The sequence below is a fragment of the Labrus mixtus genome, chromosome 14 (assembly GCF_963584025.1).
Source record: "Labrus mixtus chromosome 14, fLabMix1.1, whole genome shotgun sequence".
Classification (NCBI taxonomy): Eukaryota; Metazoa; Chordata; class Actinopteri; order Labriformes; family Labridae; genus Labrus; species Labrus mixtus.
This window is the reverse complement of record NC_083625.1, coordinates 26,042,040-26,062,554: the sequence shown is the minus strand read 5'-3', so window position 1 is coordinate 26,062,554 and position 20,515 is coordinate 26,042,040. Positions and strand designations below refer to the sequence as shown.

At 40.0% G+C, this 20,515-nt stretch overlaps 1 protein-coding gene across 1 annotated transcript; it reads right to left on the bottom strand.

Annotated features, from left to right (window-relative positions):
* Positions 1-1,977: 1,977 nt before the first annotated feature.
* Positions 1,978-5,669, bottom strand: ckma (creatine kinase, muscle a). Its single transcript, XM_061055993.1, has 8 exons — positions 5,513-5,669; positions 4,103-4,310; positions 3,824-3,978; positions 3,211-3,343; positions 2,929-3,100; positions 2,709-2,832; positions 2,430-2,619; positions 1,978-2,334 (listed from the first exon to the last, which is right to left on the bottom strand). Exons 2-8 carry the CDS (start codon positions 4,293-4,295, stop codon positions 2,156-2,158), a joined length of 1,146 nt encoding a protein of 381 aa, XP_060911976.1. The 5' UTR covers positions 4,296-4,310; positions 5,513-5,669; the 3' UTR covers positions 1,978-2,155.
* Positions 5,670-20,515: the final 14,846 nt, after the last annotated feature.

Genomic DNA, 20,515 nt, shown 5'->3' with positions numbered 1-20,515 from the left:
TAAAAAACAATATATTTATATTAATATATTACAAACTGTTGTGTAATAACGTATAGTCTCCATGAAACAGAACGTTGTGGTATCTAACTGCTGTGTCTTGATATGTCCAACTAACACGAGATGGAACCAATCACAAGATAGAAGGCGGGACATAACAGTGAGAGTGATAACCCAGCCCTGTTAGCTTCAACAAAGCTTTTTGATTGGTCCAAATATGTAATATATAAAATATATAAAAAAGTCATCAGACATTTGAAATGTTTGACAGGCAGAGAAAATACAGTAATTTGAATGTACAAACACTCAGATAATTATTTAAATACATTTGGAAGATAAATGAACATCTAACACAGGAATGCTGGATTAAAACCAGAAAATTTATTTTTTAGTTCCCTTTAGGTACCTATTTAGAAAATTCATTGCTATGTTACTATATGGGATAAGATGCAGGAAGGATTGGGAAAAACGGGGGGGGGGGGGCTTTTTCAGGCAGGCCATCCGCCAACGATACCGAGGAATCTACAAGACATAGTTTTAGCCTAAGGTAAGAATGATAGTTTTGAGCTCTAAGCCTACGGTAAGGTCGACAGTTGTGAAGTAGCATGCGAGTCAAACCAGCACCCCACAATGACTCTGTCTTGCACCAAGAGAATCAAACATAAAAAGAAGAATTAAAAAGTTCTGCAACAACCGTAGAAGACAACACATACAAAGGTGAAAGTAAAATCATTAAAGCACCCCATGATTACATGTAAGGGATATCAGGTTTACAAGTTTAGTAAAGTGCAGAGTGCAAAGGAAGAGAGGCTTCTATTGGTCACCATCACTGTACAAGAGTACATGCACAGACCAGAGGGGGCGCTGTTGGTCCGCTATAATCTTAGCTACATTTGTTTAGAAGATTTATTTACCTTAAAGGTTCTATATGTAACTTTTTACATGTATAAATAATTTTTTATCACCCATTAATAAGCGAACGGTTAGCTGATGTGAAAAAGTACATGTTCACTGTCTATCTGTGTTGCCTGTATACATTTTTTACCCGGGTCGTATTTTCTGTGAAAGCTCCAGGAAGTGACATTTTATGCACGTTCTCAACGTCCTCCTCACTCCGCTCCGCTTACAGAGATCAACAGTACAAACTCATCACGCACTACCGGTCTTCACCTGCACAGCCAGAGGCCGCCTTCCACACACTTCTATCCACCCTAAGAGAAAGGTGGACAAACTCATCACACACTCCTGCTCTGAGCCAGTGCCTGCAGAGACTGTCGCGAGCAACAGGTTACTGGTGCAGTTCGCCTAACAGCCATGCGGGATCCCTACTAACGCAGTATTTTTGAAAGTTACATATAGCCCCTTTAAAGTATACCACAGTTTACTGCTTATGATCAAATTAGGGAGAAAGTTGTGCCACCAGCCTGGTCTACGTCGCTATGTATCCCAGTAAATTCTGTAAAGCGGTCGCTTGCCGTGCTTAACAAAGGGGGCACATTTTCAGGTCACATGCTGTGGGTGATGGGAGCGGCTGAAACTTGCAGTCACGGAGGCGCATGTCTCAGCATTGTATACTGGTATTTTGTCGCACAGGTGTATAAAACCCAGCCCAGTTTTTAGATCAAATAAAAGGTATTTAAATTGCATCTTATACACCAAATTTGATCGTACTTATATTTCTGCGATATCAGCCCAATAATAAAATCGTCTGAGAAGGTTTTAATGAACGTGTGAAGTTTATACATGTCGAGCTATGGTTCTTCATGTTCCTGTTAAAATGAATATTTCCATTTTCTCATGCAGTCACAAAAAGACCAAAAAATGATTTGTTTAAATGGGGCAATGTTTTTATTGTATGAACAGCTTCAATCACTTTTACTTTTATTAACAAAAAAGTTAGGTGATGCCACGTCTGCCAGGCGAGCCCGGCTCAGTGGAGGCTGTTCCTGGGATGTTACCAACCAACGCTGGAGAACGTGGAAAAAAAAAAAAAAAAAAGGTCATGGGACGGAGAAAGGAAAAAAAAAGTTGGAAGGAAGAAAAAGAGGTGAGCAGAGTGAAGAGTCTCTGGGGGGGAGCGGCTGTTTCCTCTGCACGCCATGTCAGCTGGCTCGATTGCACATGAATGGTCACGAGAAAAACATCACATTGTCCTCTTTTACTTCTGGGCGGGGATCATGCTGTCGATGGCCTCTCCCTTCTCCAGCTTCTTCTCCATCTCCACCATGAGCTTGACACCATCAACCACCAGCTGGACCTGGGCCACCTCGGAGGAGCCCAGACGGTCAGCGTTGGAGATGTCGAACACGCCACCGACGGAGGCGGTGTCCACACCACCTTGAGGGGGACAAGAGTAAGAATTAGTCATACATCATCGCACATACATCATCTAAATTAACCTGTCTGGTTTATAGACTGAATACATTATGTACCTGTGCCGCGCTTCTGCAGACGCAGCCTGGTGAGGATCTCTTCGAACTTGGCGTGTGTGCTCAGTTTGGGCAGCTTGACGTGGACGCCGCCGCGCAGGCCGGTACCGAGGTTGGAGGGGCAGGTCAGGATGTAGCCGAGATGCTCGTTCCACATGAAGCCGTGGTTGTGCTTCTTGAAGATCTCCTCAATCTAAGCAGATAAAAAAAAAAAACAACAGGAGAGTCAGAGAAACTTCCATCACTCAGTCAAACCTCAGCTTTGGTTTTTGACTCGTGTACCTTGTTGAGTCCGACGCAGAAACGTCTGAAGACCTCCCTCATGTTGCCGCCCTGCTGCATGGAGATGACACGCAGGTGATCCTCCTCGTTCACCCAGACCAGGAAGCTCTTGTTGTCGTTGTGCCTGGATGTAGAAGGGTATGCCAAGTATGAACCTACTGAGATTTTTTTAAAAGTCTCCTTTACAACTCTCCTGGTGACAGTTGTTGATCACACTCACCAGATGCCTCTAGCGTCGGGCCAGTCACGAGCCATACCAGCGCAGGTCAGCAGGGGAGAGACGGGCTTGTCGAACAGGAAGTGATCATTGATCAGCTGATCCTGCTCGGCATCAGTCATGGACTTCAGGGGGTAGTACTTTCCCTTGAACTCGCCATCCAGGCTGGTCAGAGCTGGAGACAACACATTAGGACACAATCAGGAAACTGAATGTTTTCCCTGTGGTAGCACCTTAACAACCTGCTGCCCGACTTTTTGCTTTTCCAAACGTTTCATAACTCACCCTCGACGGACAGTTTCTCAATGCCTCTACGCTCTCCGCGGCTGTTGTGGGGGGGCAGGGTGAATCCCTTGATGCTGCGTCCAGTACGGACACGGCTGGACAGGACGTAGTTGGGGTCCAAGTCATCACCTCCCTGGTGGGATAAAGTTTGATGACAAAGTGAAGCAGACGGCAACAAACAAAGAGTGCTGATCATCACATGCTGATGCTTTTAGTGTTAGTGCTGCAAACTCCTGGAACATTTTACAACAGGACATGAATTTGAGCACTTTTATCCCTTATGGACACCGCCCAATACCTGACTGTAACTGTTTTATTCAATTTTAACTACTGACTTATCACTGTAGTCATTTCAAGCTTTTAAATTATTTTAGTGTATATATTTTATTATTCTTATTGTTTATCATTTATGTATGTTTTCTTGGCATCATTGTAAATGAGGGTCGCCCTCAATGATCTCTCCGAGAACATAAACAAAGGTTGATGATGATGATGAGATCAGAAGTGGGTTAAACAGGAAAGTAATCCAGTTTAGACTTTGGTTAAGCATAATGGAGTCTTCTACAGTAAACCTGCATGTGTCTTTACTTAGGGAGAAATGGAGGTACTGCACCTTCAGGTTCTCGAAGTTCAGGTCAGTCTTGTGCTTGTCAGTGGGCTTGTATCCACTATGACGGTCGGAGATGATGGGGTCCAGCAGATCCTTGAAGATCTCGTAAGACTCCTCATCACCAGCGACGCAGCCAACAGTCATAATGAAGGGGTGACCTAAGAGAAGGGCATGAATATTTAGATGTTGCGATGCACGCTCACATGTATGTCAGCCATGTGTTTAAAAAGATTTATTTGGATTCATACAAATGTTCTGTTGTCTAAATGTTGGAGGTCTTACCGGGGTTGTCCACACCAGTCTGGATGACGTCATCCAGGGTGTAGCCACTGGGTGTCTGCTTGTCCCTCAACTTGCCATAGATTTCCTTGGTCAGCACCTTGGCCATGTGGTTGTTGTGCTTGGACAGGTCGGGGAACTCATCCTCAACTTTGTAGTTGAGCTTGAAGTTGTTGTGGGTGTTACCGAAAGGCATGATTGCTTTCTAACACTGCGATGAAAGGAACACACAGGACAGTCACATTTAACAAAGGGCTCTATCTGAACAGTTCATGCTCATTCAAACCCTATGAGAATCTTTCACTTTTGAAGATATGGGATATTCTGCAGGACAGCTGCAGAGTTTGAGGGGTGTCGGCAGAGGAATCCTGGTAACAAGTGTCACTCCATTCTCGGAGGCTCAGGTTTCTGATTGAAATAGAATTGAGGGTGTTGGCCGGGTATTTTTAGCAGCTGCACATCTGACCATATACCCTTTCTTTAACGTGTCTCCAGCTTATGTAAGTAGCTTTTTTTTATTTCTCTAGACACATGCAATGCCCTATTTCTAAAGTTTAAATGATGCCACATTAAAACAATCAATGGCTTTGCTGGTCGTTTTGCACATATTTACAGCTTCAACTTGCCCCTACTCATAACAGGAATCTAACAAGCTATAGATTCTTTGCACAAGCACACTCCACCGTGATCCAACAAGCTATATTAATTTGTAATGGGCTATGAGCATATACATGTAACTTTTAATCATTTGCTGCATCTTGCCTCCTAAGGTTAATCACATGAATAATAAAAGACTGACACCCACGTGACCTCACATGTGGTGAGATCACATGTCTGTGATCTGCAGGGGAAATAAGTCAATGAAATTCACGTTTTGTTTCAGTTAACACTTTGCTAATGCTAATTGTTTTGCTTAAGCCCCAAAAAAGCCACCTTAAGAGCGTGACACTTAAATGGATGAGCTTAATTACCGAGCACAAAGGCCCTTAGGCAGTCTCTTACATGTCTCCAACTGTGAAGCACCTGTCCACATGAATCACTCTCTACATGACAGATCCTCTTGAAGGGAGCAGACATACATTTAGAGACACAATTTAACAGAACAGCAGCCCAGCCCCTGCTACCTTCAATATCATCTTCATGCGTATATGAACTTGTGATTGAAAATATTATGACAAAATGGAAAGTTCCCTAATATGAAGCAGATACTGTACTTTTCTCCAAAAACACCATACAGATTGACACATCACAGAACTGTTGTGTGTGTATTATCTACTTTTTGTTGAACAAAAGAAAGTCATCAGCGAGTTAAGTTTTGTCATTCTCAATGTTTGCATGGTCCTTCAAATCTGCACACCACTCAAATATCTTCTCTTTTCTCTACTTAAATAATCATCTGTAATAGTTCTTTACCTGCACACGAGACAAGAAACAGAGGTAACAGTCCTTGGGATCAGATCCTGTTCACCACAGCCAAAATAGGGTCACCCAACTCGTGGGGTCTTTGCTCCCTGCTTATATACTGGGCACACACTCAGTCATTGGCTTTGCCATTTTAGTGCCTGCTGCGTCCTCATTGGTCAGATTGCCTGCAGTGATACTCTGAACAGTTTGTGAAAGGGACGCATTTACATCCCAGTCATCCAAGACGGGTACTGCAGCTGTACCCACACCCCCTGTCATCTCCTCCCCCCCCCCCCCCCCAACTGGCCCATACATAGCGCCAGTTGGACAGTGGGAGTATCTGAGAGGGGAGGGGGGGTCAGAAGGGTTGTGTGGGGGAGTTGAAGAAACTGTTGAGAGCTAAGCTTCACTTTTGCCAAGCATGTTGAGAAGATCAGGGGTCTTTGTGTCAGGTGTGAAGGTTTCTATTATCTTTACTTAATACATGGTTTCCATGTCCAGAGAAGCATTTAGTTAATGAACTGTCACTCAGGGTTAGCTGAGTAGATGGATGCCACTAATATTAAATGGTTCATATATGAATGGAACATACTAATGGCAATCTGAAGCTGGTTGGGTTGGTTTTTGAGAGAAGGATGCATGTTCAACAACAACAGCTCATAATTGTATTTTCATAATCGTATCCATGAATATGGAAATGCAATCATGAATTAATATGCTGCTTAAGAAATAAATAAACAAAGAAAGGAGATAAGCAATAAGCAGATGAGGGGGGAGGGGAAGGAATACACATGCACACATACTATTTAAAGTACCAGAAAAATACTTAGTAAGTCCAAATAGATGTATGAATACAGAGGGAATCATGTAGAGGACAAATGGTCCAACATGCTTTCTGGGTCTGTGCAGTGGAGGACACATCTCATCAATAGAGCTGCTGAAAAAAGCAACCAAACAGAAATGCTGTGGAGTGCAATAAACCTGAGGGTTAAAGTCCAGGACACATTTCTATGAAAATAATAAAAAAATATCCTCAGTGTGAACATACTGCATGAAAATGACGTATTCTATAAGGGCAGCTACATGTTTCACTGTAAACACACAGAGAGACTCCGCAGGTCAAAGCAAGCAGCTTGTCACTATCACACCTTTCTTGAGCTCATTCTGAAGTGAAGAGTCAATGAAGACATTTACCTTGACAAATCCAACATGGAGTCCATGTTGTCAAAGAAATGATGAACATGGTTTCTTTTGAAATACCAAATCTCAGGATGCAGAATGTGAAATATTTGCTCACAGCTAATATGCTAATCATTTCAAAACATTTTGGCTGACGCTGCTGATGCTGATAAATACTAGTTTTTTTTTCCACCTTATTGCAGAGACCATGACGTTTCTGCCGTGGTAGAATTAAAGAATGTATTACGCAGTACTTTTTCATGTAGTTTACATCTCGTGTTATGATGATGGGCAACTGGCAGATGCAGACATCAATACAAGGCTTTAAAAAGTTTTAAGCATTTTAAGAGTAAAAAGGGCAACTCTCAAGTTTGTGAACTGATCATCTGTCATAAGAGCCAACAGCTTGTGTCTTTTGAGCATCATTTTGTTTTGTCATAATCAGCCCAGTTTAAGGTGATGTCAGTATTTAATCTTGACACATTGTGTGGACAAAGATTATCAACAACTTGTACTCAAAGAATAGTTTGTAATCATGAGAGGCTGATTCATGTGCTGTAAAAATATCACAGAGATGAAGCCACTTGTCATCACTGACTCAAAGATATCATTTTATTGGTTAACTTTGCAACGATATTGAGGCTTTGTGCCTATAGAGTAAAATAATCTTTGTGTTTTTATTCAGTGCATGATGGAGACATAAGTAAAAAACAAAGCAGTTCAGTTATATTTCACAAGACTAAGTTCTTAGCCAGCACTTTATATGTGTTCTTGTTTGGTGTTGAATTTTGTTTATTTTTAGTGTTTCTTCATTTCCTGTTTCATTTTTTCTCTTTCTTCCTTCATGTTGCTTGTTTCCCTTTGTGTGTATTTTTTTTACTGCTTTAGTTCCAAGTTAAGTCTTTAGTGTTTCCTGTTTTATTTTGTAGTTTCTTATCCTCGCCTTTAATGGATATGACAGCCGAAAAGAGACAGGACATATTGGGAGGAGAGAGTGGGGGATGACATGCAGCAGGGGGCCGAGGTACCCACAGCCTCTGTACATGGAGCGTGCAACATAACCGCTAGGCCATCCAGCGACCCCTATTTTGTAGTTCTTGTCCCCAGTGTTTCTCGTCTTGTCTGGTTTCCCTCCATGTTGTTTGCCCTGATTGCCTTCACCTGTGTCTGATTACCACAGTGTATATTTAGTCTCAGTGTCCCTACCCGTCTTGTTGGCTCAGATTCTACACTTTGGTTCTCATCTTTGTTTTTGTTTTTTCCTGACACAGGCTAAAAGATAAAAAAAAACGGTTTGGACTCAGCTCAGTTAGTTCTCTGAGAAGATAAAAGAAGGTTCTCAGGTGTGAAGTGAAATTCACTGTGATACACATGCGTGTTCAGTTAGTCTGGATAGAAACGTCAACCCTATTGATGACCATCGACTACAGAGAGGATTCAAACATTTAGTTTCCACTCTTCCACTGACTTGCAGAGGAAGCCAGCCATGCATCAGTGGCCTTTCATTGATATACCAATTATCAGACATTAAAGCTTCTTTGGGGATACAAACTGTCGGAGGGAATTTAGTTTATGAAAGCTGATGCCGACTTTGACGTTAGCTTCATTAGCACTTGATTCTGTATTCTCTCACATGTCTAACACTATTTAACCGATGCACCATGTGCAGCTGCTGCAGACATGACTCCAATACTGGATCACAGTGCTTTTTGTCACCTATTCTGTTTGTTTGTTTGTTTTACTGTGCTTGTAATCTTGACAGCATTGGAAATGAGGGAAACCTCAGTGTCCTTTCAATAATAAATAAAGGTTTGAAATGAAATGAAATACAGAAGAATTAAAAGTAGTTTTTTTATTACATCCAGCAGTTTAAAATACACATGTAGACAAAAGCAGCCCACCTACCACCACAAAACCTTCTGCTCTCTCTATTAAATCGAGTCATGGTGCACATTCAAATTTGCCTTATTTTATTATGATTTTATTTGGGAAGCCATCTTCTTTTTCTTTTTCTCTTTTTCTTGCATCATAGTGCCATACGTGATCATCCAGAGTGCTTTATGTGTACAGATGTGTTTGTATGGTCAATGGATACGATGATACAAAAAATAAACTGTTCAGGTGATTAGTAACAACTCGTCAGGTGAGATTTATAATGGTTGGATTCATATTGTTTGGAGTTTTAAAAAACTGGATCAAAAGCAACTATAAAAAAAATGTGTCAAATACAAAGATTTATTTCAGAGGAAATAATGCTAAACGTATTAATTTAAAAAAAAAGAAAAAAACCTTTGCACATCCATTTCACAAGACAGGTGCGTAGGAGAGCAATGTGTTCATCAAAAACATTTATTGGTAATGTTTCAGTACTAGACCTTCGTCAGGCAAACTGTGTGAGAGTTCACCTTTAAGTTAAACACATAAATGAGTCATTCAATTGCTTCAAACTGTACGTGTCCATGTAGTTTGAGTCACATATCCTTTCAAACACCAAGACTAGCACATGTTATTCTTTAAAACACAGAAAAAAGAATGGCATATTTTTTAACCCTCAAGAGAAAGTTTTCATATTTTTAAGTTAATTCTTGTAAAATGTTAACGGTCAGAGAGTTGACTCTGATCGGTCCTGTAAGATAATCAGGCCGCCGGCTGCACGAGTCTTTAAGTCTTCAAACAGGGTTGTTCTTTCAGTATGTTTATTTGACAGCAATCTGTACCTGCTTCTTATTCTAGACAGGCTACATGGTCCCTGTCCTTTTCAGGAAGTGAAGACTTATCACCAAGAGGCATCGACATGTGCTTTTTGGGGCGTTGAGATTACTTTATGGGCCGTCCCCAACTTTGTTAAATGGAGACGTGACTGTATGATAACAAGAAGGGGACACTCATTGTAACATCATGATCCTGTTTGACAGGTTGCCTTGTAGCCAAACAATCATGCCTACAAACCGAATCGAACTGAACCGCTTGGTGGTGACGGGACTCTTGCTCTAAATGGGACGTGATTCACAAAATGAACAACACGCTGAGTTGAAGTTGACTTACAAACAAGAAGACCAATAACATGACGGAGGTAATAGTCAAACAGGAAGTAGGGACATTTTCCCCTGACTTGATTACAATCGGATTTTACAACCAGTGGAGTCGCCCCCTGCAGGCCATTAGAAGAACTTCAGTTTGAATGCACTTTCCCAGTGTCTTCACTTTTGAAACCAAGAGGCTCCGTCACTTCCTGTTTACAGTCTATGAACTCCACACTCATTGGCCTGAAAGTAAAACACAATAAATTATCTTATTAGTTCAGGTGTGAAATTCTGCAGGTACATGAGAAATTCTGATTTGGTTCTATGAGAGTGTTATCACGGGCACATCTCCAACAGGGGGGATCCCATCATAAAGTGTCTCTGGGACAGGACGTCCCAGCTGTCTCTGATGGGCATCTGACCGGCTCACACCTGCTTCTTCCAGTTCACTGTCCGTAAGCAACCAGCCCCCTTTCTTCAACCAGCTCCCTCCCTAACCCAGCCCTGCAACTCAATTCAAGCCTGAACCTTACACCGCCTGACCTTCTACGCTTGCGTTCTGTAACTTTTCTCCGTCCAACTTTGCTGGTCTCTCAACTCCTTTTTTTGCTTTCCACTCCGCAGCGTGCAGAGACGTTGGTGAGCTGCAGAGTGTTAGCCGTTCACACCGCCTTTGGCCTGAATTGAATCCTCGGCTCCTGTTACACAGCTGTCTGCTGCCTGTTCTCCAACAAATGGGAGGTCCTAAAGTTTGGATATGTTGCACCATCAAGGATTAATATTTAACCCTGATAAAACCTGGATTAACTTTGAATTATGGTGCATCAAGTGTAAATACAGGTTTAAGATAGAGAGATTTAAGATGCACCTTACTTTAAACATTTCATTTAGGAAATATGTGCATAATTCAGATGCACAGAAGTTTATATATACGTTCTCCAAGTCCATTAAACTCAAATATTAAAATTCCTAAAAGAAGGTTAACTGAACCCAACTGATATTTGTAATACTGTAGAAGAAATGTATCTGTACTGAGACAGTGGATATAATTTATAAACATATTTATATTCAGAGAGGGAAATCTGGCAGAGAGAGAGTGGGGAATGAGATGCTTGAAAGTTCTCACAGGTCAGACCTGAACCCTGTAGGGCCCCTAGCAGAACTGCCCCCGCACACAGGGCATGCGAACAAACCACTTTTTTTTTTAACCTTTATTTAGTCAGGTTAGTCCCATGGAGGTCAGAGATCTAGTTTTCAAGGGAGACCTGGCCACGGCGCCCTCAGTACACAGTTATTTTTAGTTGCTAACATTGAAGCTTTCATCAGACATACCTCATAACAAATAAGAAATAACGTTGATAAAAAGAATGTCAATGTTCATTTTTACGCTGACAACACTGTGATGTACTGCTCAGCACCCCCACTCCAGACAAACTAATGCTGTTTTCAAATTCAAAATATAACCCACCAAACCTGCTTTCATCCCCTCTTCTCAGGGTACACAAATTGAGTCTGTATGCTCATATCTTAATATTTCAATTGATGGATCTCTTTCTTTTACACCTCACATTCAGCAGCTGGAAAAAAATATTAAAACTGAAACTGGGCTTTTATTTTAGAATCAAATCCTGCATCTCTTTTAAATCTAAGATGAGACTGGTTTCTGACACTTTTATGTCTCTGCTGGACTATAGTAATGTTTTATACATGCACGCCTCATCTCAAAGCTCTGCACACCGTGTATCATGGAGCTCTGAGGGTTTTCACTTATTTTAAAGCCCTCACTCATCATTGTTTTTTGTATGCACTAGTTGGATGATCGTTGTCCGCATGCAGACTTAAATATTTGCATATTTTTATCTACAAGCCTATTTTAGGTCTGCTTCCTTCACACCTTCTTACTTACATCAGTCAGAAGATTTCATTTCATTTATCATTTTTGGTCCAAGGAACTTTTCTTGCTTTCTGTTTAAAAAATCAGAAAATAACTCTGAAGTTTGCTGCTCCGTTTAGATCCAAATACAAAAAGACCTGAACGACAAAAAGACTTAACGGGCTGGATTTATTGAATGATTTTAAGAGGATGTTAAATGACTTGGAGGCAGACACGTCTGACTGTAGATTCGGTAGATGTTCTGCCTGATATAAAAATATATTTATATTTGCGGGAAATCTTGAAAAATGTTTACTGTTCAAAATTGTTTTTACTGAATGTCTTTTATTATTTTATAATGATGTATGTTTGCTGGATGTTTGTGTGTATGGCTGCTCGTTGTTTGTCAGACATTATGTTAATCTTGCTGCTGGCTGTCTTGGCCAGGACACTTGAAAAAGAGATTTTTAATCTCAACGATTTTTGGATGGATAGACGATCAGATGGATGGATGGATGGATAGAGGGATAGATAGATAGATAGATAGATAGATAGATAGATAGAGGGATGGAAGGAGTGATGGAAAGATGGACAGATGCATGGATATATGGATGGATGGATAAATGGATGTAGTGGTGGGTGGATGGATGGGTGGATGGGTGGATGGATGGATAGATGGATGGATTGATGGATTGAAAGATGGATGGATGGATGGATGGATGGATGGATTGAAAGATGGATGGATGGATGGATGGATAGATATATAGACAGATGGAAAGATGGATGGGTATATTTCTTATAGGATTTGCAATCTTCAACACAGCAGTACAGAAAATGTTCTTTTTCTGTAATAACGTCCTTTGAGCTGTCCATCCTGAGTGTGACATCAGAGGACAACAGCTCTCATGTTGAAAGGAGCTGGAGGCTTTCTGAAAGGTTTGACAACAAATCTACAAACCTTTCTAAATGATGGACCAATGTCTTAGTTAGTGCTCACAACCACCATCTTCAAAACACAAAGTGAGGATGTATCATTTTGAAGAGTTCAGAAACCTGTACACTCAATGTGGAGCTGTTCAGAGGACCTTTAATACTTTATTTGTTTCATCCATTTTATAGCTATGGAGTTAATGCTGTACATCTAAGTAGTGCTCACAAAACGTTCTTTAAACCTGTAAACTGCAGAAGGCAGTAGTATCACCTGCAAATGAGACTCCAGATTGAGTGTCTAGCTGCTGACATTTTACCCGGAGCCATTGACTGATGCCTGTCTAGAACAGTTATGCAACAGGGCGGTGATACCATGATGTTCCTTCTCCGCATATCAGCCAGGGAATTCCTCCAACTTCACAAGATGCTGAAACAACCATCAACCCACTCAAGTGTTCACTCATTACAGCTCCAAAGATTTAGACTCCCTAAAGGACAACTTGATATAATGGTTCAGGTATGGGAGTATTTAGAAAAGGTGCTTCGCTGGTGGTGGATTTTTTTGTTGCAGCGTGCACGGTTTCATTCAAAGAATAGATATCTTTTTGGAACCTTATATAGTTGACCTTTAACACTTTCGGTGGTCTTATCCCACAGAGCGTGTCAAAGGAAGTGAGCATTAGTTCATGGCCTTGCTGGACACTTACTTGAAACATATACAGCTTGACCCCTGCAAAGGAATCCATGCCAACTGCACTGACCTGCATCAGAATAACTCAGTGTCAGGCTGCAGCTGTGTCCTGTGAAACGCTAAGAGAACAAGGTGAGAGCAAACTGTGTCACACTGGAGGACAGGAACTAGGAACTGGAAAAAAAAATGGATCATTAAAATTTCTGTCATGAAGAATCAGAGTCGTCAGCAGTTCCTCTTTTATGAAACATGATTGGTAAAGTGATATTACGTGCTTGGCAGCTAAATACAATGACAGAGAGAGCGTCTATGAATAACGCCTTTATGGCCGGGTATATTTAAAGCTTCACTCCCACATTACATTTAGCACCTGTCTGTAGAGAGAGGTTGCCTGGAGCTACAGATAACACACACACAATCACATTTAAGGGATTTATTTTGCTGTTATAGAGAGTCAAATGTCTCTGTGTTTAATGCAATTAAAATAATGTGTGTTATCTTCTGTCTGAAAATGGCCTACAAACTCTAAAATGTCAGCTTTAAATGATGCATGTTCTGATTAAAAAGTCGTTAGATTGGATGTTATGCAAGCTGATGTTTTTCCACAGGTATAGGGGTGGGATACTTGTTGCAGGGTTGGTGGTTGGTCAGGCTCCATTGAAACTAAAAACCACCAGGGTCACGTGTTCATAGTGTGGTCAGGGGGAGGCTATAATTAAACCAGGTTCTCTGGCCCATCTGCACCCTGTCAAACTGGAGGCCCCGCCCACACTGGCACCCTGATTCAATTTCACACAGTCAGTTCTCTTCCCGTCTAAAACTTCAACAGACATCTCTTGATGAAACCAGTTTTCTAAAATCTTTCAAAGACATAATAGTAGAGGAACTTGTGCCCCTAAAAGTTGAGATACCCCTACCCGATCACAACCATATTTTTCATAACTTGAACATGTCTAGTTTATGAAACGGATGGTCGTTTAAAAATATTTTACTGCAAAATTACTTTTTTTTTTGGTTGCATCTTACCAAAAAAAGAAAATAGTGAAAATGAGGGCTTCTCCAAAAGGGACAGCTCCTGCCTTATCACATGAATCTCTATAAATCAAAATCTGAATGTCACCAGATTTGGACTAAATGTTCAAAGATCGTTAGTAAGTAATTTGGGCTGCCAACACTACCCATGTATGAGACACAATTAGAGGCCGGACATTAACAAAATTAACAACTTTAAGCCAGGTATGAATAAAGTTTTACAAAGAGTTTATTTTTTTGTGCAATTTTCATTTAACATTTTGAAAAGTCAAAATGCATGAACTGGTTATATTTTAAATCAACACAATTTAACACCAAGCCAGTTTAATGGATTCAGGAGAGTCAGGGATCGTCTGCGTTGGGTCTTCTGATAAGATGCTGTTAATGCATTCATGAATCAATAATGAAACTGAAGAAAAACATAAAATAATAAATCATAAGGTAGCTTTAGTTTACCACTTCAAACTTCAAACATAATCCAATACAATATGAGGTAACATAACACAAACAAATGAACATATGATGCTTTTATGCATGTATGAAAACAGCCTTACAGATCATGGAAGTATCAATAAATTATTCTATTACCATTTTGATTCTTGCTCTAACAGACCAACCATGAACTTTTTTTAATTAAAATTCCTGCTCATCACAAAAATGATAATTTTCCCGTTTTTTTTTCCATATGATGCTTTTTTGCACAAAATCCTCAAAAGTTGCTGAAGTTTTCTGGGTGAGCTGCATCATGTGTGAGAGCGAACAGCTTCCGACTTCAGCCAGACTTTCTAATGCCAGCCCTCTAGTTCCTTTTCGAGCTCAACGAGGGGGGCTGGGGGGTGCATGGAAGTTTATATACTCTCACCGACATACAATCATAAACTGTTTGGTCTCGGGCAAACAAACAGTCAACATATTAAAATTGTTTCATCATGTTTTCTTTTTGCTATTAAGGAAATTGTGATTTTGTCAAAGTACAGGCAGCACTGATGTAAAGGCCAAAATGATCAGGATGTCATATAGCGGACTCTGTTGATTCATCCGCTACTTCAACTTTATTCTCTTTACATCATGGGCCATTTGCCTCCTGAGCCCCCCTCCATTCCCCCCTGCCTGCTGTCCGTCAGGGATCGTCTCCTGCAGTCAGGGACATGTGTGGACAACTGCCTCAGAAAGTTTTCAGGGGCAGTCTGCCTGACATCTCAACATTTTCAGGAGTGCATATGTTAAAACCACCATGTATAAAGCAAACATTTTCAAGACTGCAGTCCAACACAGTCGACTCCTCTGAGGAGCGTCAGGTAAAAAAAGAGATTACATCCTGCAGAGTGTGTCCTCCATCTCATCCCTTTACTGCAGTATTAACATGAGTCACCCAGGTGATGTTGCCTAGTCAATACAAGAGCTCTTCTCAGAAGGATTAACTGCACCGAACAACTGAACACCATGTGCTGTATCTAGAGAGAAGGTTTATTTAAGCATACCTAACATGTGGCAGGGCATCTGAGTGAATAAAGGGTTGACATTCCCGAGCTGGGAGTACAGTATGTGACCACGGATCATTGCACATGTGATGTGACCACATTACATGCATGCAAAACCCCTGTGGAAAATGTATTTATATATGCTGAGCATGTGTGCATGTTTCACCTTGATAGGTTTGTCTTTAGTTTGTGTCACACATGGGTTGTATTTGACCTTTAATGTCAACATTCAGGACTCTGCATTGAAAGTGAAAGAAATAGTGTTGGATAAACACTGGATCATTAAAAAACAGCAAAGATTCATTGTGAATATTTTTAACCTGGTTTCTTTTAACTGCATGAACACGATGTTTCTGTAGACAGACCAAACCAATTATCTCCAGTTATTCTTAGTCAAAACATATAATGGTCTTTATTGACTTATCGTGAATAAACCATTTGAGATCCTGGTTTCCACGAGGACTCCCGGTTGCTTAACACATTGAACCTCTCTGACCCGCTCCCTAAGTGGACTTTGTTACTCTTTAAAGTTCATCACCTGGGGCATACTGAAGGTGCAGATGTACACACCTGAGGGCTACAAATATCTATGTCGTACTTCTACATGTTTTTTTTTTAAATAATATGATGTTGCCTGCACTATTCAGCTGAGTGGTATATACAGTATTCATAATAACTTCCTTTTGTCCATGTCTCAACAAATGTGGGCGATCAAATCAATGACATCTGCTGTGTGTGTAAGTGTGTAAGTGAAGTGAGGCCTGCGTGCGAGTTCAGACATCTCCATCTGCACTGATTTCATACTTTACATGCGTCATTCTCACTAACACATATCAATGTATCCTCCCAATCTGGCGCTCTGTTAAAGCTGCAAACGAGATCGCACCCTCTGGTCTGTCATTTCCGCTTCTGTCTCGTACCAGTGCTGCGCTTCAACTTTCAGCCTCACAACCACCAACAACCTTACATCCAGCTGCAGGCTCCTGGATCCTTCTGCTGCAATCAACAAAGTTATGAACTGAAGTCATGATTAAAGGAACAAAACTGCTTTCATCAAAAATAATCAGTTTGGTCAGTGAACATAATATTTTTTTTTTTTTTTTTTTACATTTTTGGCTTTATTTCGACTCCATGTGTGTAAAATGACTGTGCATTAAAGATAGACTCTTAATATTGACTGTATGAGAGACATTAACTTACACTGGACTTAAATGTTGCTTTTCATTTAGCTAACTGTCGCAAACAGATATTATCTGCTTTTTTACACTCAATCGTCCTTTTGCACCTGATACTGTGTCATCACTTTCTTTTCTATTTCTATTTTTTAATGAAGTTCATTGACAGTATTAGCACTGCTGCTTAATAGCTTCCTGCGTTTTATTTTACCTCTATCTTCTTCATTTTTTACATCAATATTACCAAGACAAATTCCCTGTATGAATGACTTTATAGTCCTACATAGAAACCTCTGTCAAGAGCAGCTTTCTTTTTTTTTTTTTACAAATATGTTTATTGAGTTTTAAACATTTTTCCAAGACACACAAATACAATTAAATTAAGGGAAAACAAATTGGATATATATACATATATATATATATATATATATATATACACATGCACATATATACACATTTATAAAATAAGGGGGAAGTAAAATATGATAATACAAAATAAAAAAAAACTTTAATTGCAAAATGTTGCAACATTATTACTGTTCGTATTAAATAAATATAACCAAAGGGAGTACATTGCCATAGATGATTTGTTAATAAGAGCAGCTTTCTTTTGCTTTTTCCCCCCATTATGATAAAGTTGGGGTTTTCAGCACTTTAACTTGTCCTTCACCCGAAAGTGGTTGTCGAGTTATTTATATTTATACTTCACAAAGCTCGAGAGCTTGTAAGAAAAATATTTGGAGAAGGAATGCTTGAACTCAAAACAGAAAGTGCCAAAATATGTTATTTTTCATTGTGTGTGACTCAAACTTTAAAATATTTACTTTAATCCTCCAAAAGAAAAGAGTTACAGGTGGTATAAGACAACTGCTTCCACAGGCTGTGTAGTTCTCCCTGTGGTGAGTAAATTGACATTTATGTGTATAATTGGCGGCCTGGCCCTTTAACCCGGGTTAAAGCCGTAATATTATTAATTTATTAAAAGGGATTTGTCTACATCCAGCAAGAGCAAATGTTTGCATCGTCTCTCCTGTAAATCTGTTTGTTCAACTGCTTCACTACTTGAGTTGATTAACAAGAGTTCACCTCTAACACACAGATGTCGTTTTACCCACAATGCACAGGGGCACAAGGGTAAGCAACAGGTGTGGACTTGATACGGACACGACCAGGTGCAGGAGTTTATACAGCCGACATGTGTCTGTGTCTACGGGGGTATGAGGTTAGGGAAGACATTAAGAAGAGGAAGGATTTTTCATTTTGGATTTGAAGAATAAATCCTAACTGTAGGTTTAAGTGCAGAGCTTAAGAACAACCCGTCAAGACCACCACTGAGAGAATATTTATCCATGTCATTACCGTGATTAGAAGGAAATGCTCCTTTCTAACAGAACAAGTAACTCGAAATTATTTAGATTTTTATCCCCCAGTTACGGCTACAAACTTCCCGGTGTCACGGTCTAAGTGAGTGAAACACCCCAGCACTCAAGATGAAGATTTTTCATTTATATTTATGGTGTTGGTCTTGTCTCAGTCTCGCCCATGCCTTGTTCTTGGTCTTGACTTGGTCTCGACCCCCTAAATGTCTCGGAGCACTCCGGTCTCAGATATGTTGTGGTCTCGGTCAGTGTGGTCTTGACGACAACACTACAGTCCTCACAGTAACACAAGTCCATCAATTGGCAGCTGAAGATCTTATTACTGAATGTCTGTTACATCATCATACAATATGCTGTCCCACTAATACACTTTGATCTACAGCCTCAGACAAAGAAGTCAAACTTCATCTGCAAAACTTAAAAGTATCACACCCTCTACTTTTCACTGTTGTGAGCATTTATTTAAACTGTATGACGTCAGTGTAATGTGTAACCCTGCAGTCTGCTGCCCCCTGTTGACTCTCTGGTTCCCTGCCAAACTCAAACTGTGCTGGCTCTGTGTCCCTCTTATCTGGAGCTGATCTTTAAATAAACCTCTCATCAAAAAGACGAGTTCAACCTCTGCTGTGTTTCATTGTCATACAGCACCACTCTGCGTATTTTAAAAACAATATACAACATGCCTCATATCTGACTCAGCACATAGACAAATAAAAGAGCAGGTTAAATGACAATTATGCTAAGCCTCAAAGAACCCCTTCAAATTGTAAAACTTGAATCTGCTCACATGCTGTGTAAGTGCTGAGAAGTTTAACGTCCTGTTGATGCACTGTTGAACATCCAGCTAGAGTCCACAAGGAGGAGACATTTGTCAAGTCATTAGTCTGTATGTTCACTCAGCCCTCTTTTCTGCTGCTCTGGGTGGCTGCTAAATTGAACATGACTAAAATAAATATGTAGCCTATGTGGCTGGTCTAAAATATCAAAGCAGATGAAGGTGGTCTTTCTTCTTTTGACTCCTTAAAGGAAAAAAACTACTCACTGAACACCACAGTGGACTTGGTTTGAAGTTCTCGAGAGAGATTCATTTGAACTGGAGCCAGATACATATTTCTCACTCTGTCTCTGAGAGATGGTCTGAGGAGGAGGGTTAACAGAGTATAACTAAGGGACCGTCAATAAATGACTGTTTCCTGGAGACAAAACTGTCTTGGAGTATCTTCATGCTAACTTACCTGTCAGGTGACTTTGTGTCCTCACATCACTCTTAATATACTCACGACAAGAAAAGAGGCAGACATCATTACATGACACATTTGTGTTTGTTTTCTGTTTTTATCTAATATTTATTATTAATAATTCATGTTATATGAGACGCATCCTGAAATATTACAAATGTGTGCTTTTTAAAAATGTTTTTCTATTTATTATAAATAATCAGCATTATTTTATTAATACCCGTCATGTTAATTGACCTAGTGTCCTCAAGATAGATTAGATATTATTACTCACTGAAAAAAAGAGACACACCTCACTAAATTACACATTTGGGCTTTTTTCTTCTTCTTGTATTGTTATTTATCATGAAATAATACTTTTATGAATATATGATTGAGATTAACATTTTGAAATATTATGTATGAATTCACATGTCGAATGATAGATTCAGAAAACTCACTCAGCTCACATTAAGTGACACAAGGTATACACAGAAGATGTCTCTTTGTATTTGAATTACTGAAAGATTGTGAACCGTAGTGATTTTATCTCTTGTTCGTTGATGTCCTGTAGCTATATTTCTTCTGCTTTTTTATGATGACATGGACCTATGGGTCTGAAATAAAGTAATACCTTTCAATTTATGTGACCTATTGTCGTTAAATGAATAGAGAGAGCAAGAAATTAGATCATGACATGAGCAGGAAGTCTGTTTACTAAGTCTACATAAACAGTAGAGCTGAGGTGAGTGACAGTTTAGTGCTCAAATAGCAGAGAGAAAGTAAATGCACTGAGGGAAATAAAGTAAAATAGCACACTGGAGAGGTCTTGAGCACAATTTGTTAGCATTATAAATTCCAGACAGTCAGTGAATTAATCCTGCAGGAGAACATTGTTTACTTTACTGCTGCACTCTCCAAAACTACGGCATGAGGTACGAGGGAGCAACAACTCTGCAGAGAATCAAATGAAGCAATGCTGCTTATACTGTATTCACCATCATTTACATTCAAATCTATACCAGTGCGTTA